Consider the following 5002-nt stretch of genomic DNA (forward strand, 5'->3'; position numbering starts at 1 on the left):
ATGTTCTTTTTTTAATTAGAAGATTGATTTGGTGATATATATTGATGATGGTGGTGTATCAGGCTATTCTATGAGATTCTCACAACTTATAAGTTGATAGTTTTTGGCAAAAAGAATGTTTATAAGAATGCAACTGAAAAAAAATTCTATATACCTTATATAGTTCATGGTTCTTGATTTTCGAGTAATAATAATATAATGCTCAAAAGACATTAAATATGATCATAAGAGCTTTGAATGAACAATGTAAGAAAACATATGAATATCTTATTATAATTAACCAGGCATTGTAATTGCCAAACGTAGAACACATAATGGCTAAAACTTTATGCCCAATAACGCTCTCAATCGTGGGGTTTACATCACCTCTTCAAACCCCCCAATGGAGCAGTGGGATAATAAAGCCAATGAAATACTGACTCATAAAGATTACAATTCAAAAATCACAAAAAAGGAAAAAAAGGTTAAGTACTAAAACTTAGTACAATTCCTCAAAGTAAAGCATAAAGCAGTAGTAAAAGATATTAGCAATAATAGCCTTCCTGTTCTAAATTAAGGAGGACATAATTAATTAATAGGAGAGTATCGAATTCCAATTAAGGGCACTTGGAGGTATTCCTCTTGGTCTTCCAGTTGTTGTAGCAAGGACAAAGAAATTTGTAACCATAGGTACCTGGTGGAACACAAAGGCATTTTCGGCAACACTTCATGCAAAAGAACATGCATTCGTGGGTTTTTCTAGCCTTCGAGCACCTTTGTGCACATCGTCCTGGGCATTCTGTTGGATTTCACAACCAAATCAAATTATAAGGGTAAAAAATTTCATAAGAGGACTAATTGGTAGGAATGAATAGAAAGAAAGCGTAAAACTCTTCGTTGGCATATTCTTCCTATTGCATTGGATTAGCGAGAAAGGAAAAATATCTCAGACCAACTACTAAGAAAATATTTTTTATTGCGACAGTGCAGTTATTTTTATTATATTAATTAATCATATAAATAATAAAATAGAGATCATCTATTTGAAATGTATAATACACCTATATATATATATATATATATATATATATATATATATATAATATAAAATATTGCGACAGTGCAGTTATTTTTATTATATTAATTAATCATATAAATAATAAAATAGAGATCATCTATTTGAAATGTATAATACACCTATATATATATATATATATATATATATAGAGAGAGAGAGAGAGAGAGAGGTGTTTAGACAATTTTAAAATAATAATACCTGTAAATCACATGACACTCTATATCCTATTAAATACTTGCAGAAACCAAGTGGCTCAAGAAGAAAGTTGTACACGCATTCTAATCAAGGATCTATCCCACTATCTTCTATAAATTATATGTATGATCTTTACCAATCAATTCAATGGTGGGATTGATCTAACATAGATAAGTAAATTATATGTATGGTCGAGTGCACCCAACACCACCAATTACGACTAATAGCATAAACACCATTAGTAATGGGATGGGGTGTATTCCGTACCATAAATAAAGCCGGAAGCCTAAAATATTGCCGAAGATGGTGGATTTTTATGGTACAGATTGCACCCCACCCCGTAGTTGATAGTACAGATTGCATCCCATCCCGTATGTGGACTGTGGTAGTGTTTAGGCTACTAATCATAGTTGGTGGTGTTAGGTGCACTTGAGCTATAGTTCAGAATGTTTTGAGACTAATTTTGCCAAAATTAAATGACAACTCAAAGTTAAGGCACAATAATTACTTAGAGGTTTTTCACTTATTATAAGATACTCAGTACAACTAACTTATCTCCTACTTTATTTGTTTTCTAAAACTTTGTTATTTCTTCTTGTAATTACTCTCCCTGAGTTCACTTATGGTACACCCAGGTGTACCATGAGCATGGTACACCCAGGTGTACCATGAGCATGGTACACCCAGGGGTATTTTTGTAATAAATAAGAACTTCAGGTGCTCATTTGACACGAAATTTGCTCATATGGACATTTTGCTCATTTACTAATTTGCTCATTTTGCTCATTTTGTAATAAAAGTGGTTGCTCATTTTCTTAAATGAGTAGAAATGTTTGCTCATTTGCTCATCTGTTCATTTTGCTCATCTGTTCATTCGCTCATTTTGCTCATTTGGAAAAAATAATCTTGGGTGTACCATGAGCATGGTACACCTATATGTACTATAAATATTCTCACTCTCCCTTAGTATGTATTTTAATTTTGTTTACAGTTATTTGTATTTGTCATTTTATTTCATTTTTTATAGACATGACTAAAATCATGTGCATGTGTGAGCCCAAAAGCCAATTATAATACGAAAGGGATAACGATATAGTAATTGGTCAAACCTTCAATGAATATTTTACCCTTTTTCAACTAAGGCTATGTTCAGTTTACCTTATTTTTGCTTATTTTAGATCTAATCAGATCAGATTAGATCAGATCAGAAAAAATAAGTTCAGATCAGATCAGTTCAGATCATGCTTATATTTAAAAATCATCATTATTAAATATCTTTCATTACATATTAGTAAAAATTATAATAATTGAATATTAATAAAGTACTCATTGAGACGAATCAAACAAGACCCCACATAACTATATTTTTTCTTATATATTGAGAAAAATCTAAAAGATAAGATCTTGTAAATCAGATCAGATTAGATCTGATCTGATCAAATCAGAAAATTTCAGGTGAACTAAACATAGCCTAAGTGCAACACTTGTTTTTTCACGGTGTTCAATGCATACTTTGATCATTAATATCTTTATTTCTTTTTTCATACTTCCTCCGTTCCATAATAAGTGAAACACTTCTTTCTTTTATATGAGCTTTTTTAGAGAAGCGTTTCACTTATTATGGAACGGAGAAAGTATTAAAAAATATTAAAAGTTGATTTTTTGAAAATATATATTGAAACAAGCTTCAAAACATCATACTTTATGGCAATGTTATACTTCCTCCGTTTCAAAATAAGTGCAACATTTGCATAGTGTTTACTATTCACAGTTTAAACTTTAATTAGCTTTGGTGATTTACATTTTAGGAAAAACATAGTCATGTGGGATCTTGTTAGATTCGTTTGAATGTGAATTTTTTTAATATCAACTTTTTATAATTTTTATTTATTGATAATTGAAGATATTAACGGTTAAAATAATGCATTGGCAAACGTGAAAACAAGAAGTGTTGCACTTATTTAGAAACAGAGGAAGTATTAGATTAAATATGCATGATGGAAATAAAAAAAACTTCCATACCCAAAAAATTAGGATTTATATCATGAAGTACTTTGGTGCAAGGCGAGTTTAAGATAGTAGTACTATTAGAAATTTTAGAAGTTTCTTTGGAAAAGACAAATATAAAGAGTTACTTACGGTAGATCTTCAAAGTCCCATTCCCATATTGATAGTGTCTTGCCAAAGTCTAGAGGATAAACATTAACGTCAAAAAAAATAAATTAGTATGTTCCTTTACAAAATGTACTACATTTTTGAAGAAAGAAATGGTTCAAACTTAAGTAAAAGCAAATACAAATACCTCGGTGGCGAGCATGGAAATGAGAAGGAAGACCAAAAGCACAGAGAAAAGCTTCAGATTGGCCATTTTTGCAACCAAGTTAGATTGGGAGATTTTTGAGGGGGTTTTAAATGAATTACAATGGTATTCGTGCTTAATGTGGAATACCTAGGTTTGTGTTCATAGCGGTATTTATAGATTTATTTGGCGTAAGACTGCAAGTAAAGTTTGGAAGCCCCATATGAACATAGTACACTTTTTGCTTTGACTTTCAGTTGATGGCCTTTCTGTTTCAAAGAAAATACCCAAATTGTCCTTCTCCCCGCCAATGCCGCTGACCTCGTTTTTAATTAGGGATCATGCTACTGGTAGCCTACTACTAGTCCACTCCCTCCGTTTCTTTAAATTGGTACACTTTAACATTTAAATTATTTATAAATTTTATTTTGATCATCAATTACAATTAATAAATAAATTAAAATATAATCATGTAGAATTTTGTTAGATTCGTTTTAATATATATTTTATTATTATGAATTTTTTATAATTTTTACATATGAAAAAAAAGAAATATTATAAAAAATGTAAGTGTAATAGTTATTTGTAAACGGGGAGAGTATAAATTAAGTAAAATAATGCTCTCATACGTCTATCTAGAAAAAAGGAAAGTGGACTCTAAATAATTGTGTATTTCCGGTATGTGCTAAATAATACGTACTCGACTATTTATTCTCCGTAGCACCAACTATCGAGTATCGACACATTTTTGCTAAACAAAATGCAGTAATTTGAGTTAGAATCTTATTATTTTAATATTTTCTTTGTTTTTAGGAAGTTAGAAAATTATGTAATATATTGTCAATAAAAAAAATATTTTTACCTGATTTTTATTTTCCTACATTGACAAAATAGGTAACTTCTCTTTCTACTTCAATTTTATCACGATCAAAACCCAACAATCATATTTTTCTTCCTTGATTACTTTTTGCAAAATTATCTATATATAGCCCTTATGCCATTTTTCCAAATAACCCTGGCCTCTTCACCTCCATAGCGAATAACACTAAACTTGTATTTTATCATCATTACACTTGACGAAAATCTAAATAGTGTTAAGTTTTTGACATTTATAATTTAAAACTTTTTTCTCAGAAGAAATAAAAATAATCTATGGTCATTATAATCTCTTTCTTGTTCTTCATCCACTTTGTCATATGTTCATCTTTTCTCTCCTCTCTTCCTCGACCCTCCTCTCTACATGTTATCCAGCCACCGTTGCACCACCCAGCCGTGCCCACCAAACAACTATCCTTATCTAGTTACCAAAAGATTGTTCCCCATCGCCAAACTCCATATTGCCAAAATGTTGCTCTGTCGGACCAAAAGATTGCTTCCCATTGGTGAGGCCTAAACGTGGTGTTATTTTCTCTCATTACACAACCACAGCGACAATGATAGGTTGGGCCACA

General features: G+C 30.9%; 1 protein-coding gene across 1 annotated transcript; it reads right to left on the reverse strand.

Moving 5' to 3' along the window:
• Window positions 1-247: 247 nt before the first annotated feature.
• LOC104894052 (gibberellin-regulated protein 6) lies at window positions 248-3744 on the reverse strand. The gene is made up of 3 exons (XM_010680220.3): window positions 3555-3744; window positions 3392-3440; window positions 248-778 (listed from the first exon to the last, which is right to left on the reverse strand). Exons 1-3 carry the CDS (start codon window positions 3618-3620, stop codon window positions 597-599), a joined length of 297 nt encoding a protein of 98 aa, XP_010678522.1. The 5' UTR covers window positions 3621-3744; the 3' UTR covers window positions 248-596.
• Between the last annotated feature and the right edge of the window lie 1258 nt (window positions 3745-5002).

This window comes from Beta vulgaris, chromosome 5 (assembly GCF_026745355.1).
Source record: "Beta vulgaris subsp. vulgaris cultivar EL10 chromosome 5, EL10.2, whole genome shotgun sequence".
Lineage (NCBI taxonomy): Eukaryota > Viridiplantae > Streptophyta > Magnoliopsida > Caryophyllales > Amaranthaceae > Beta > Beta vulgaris.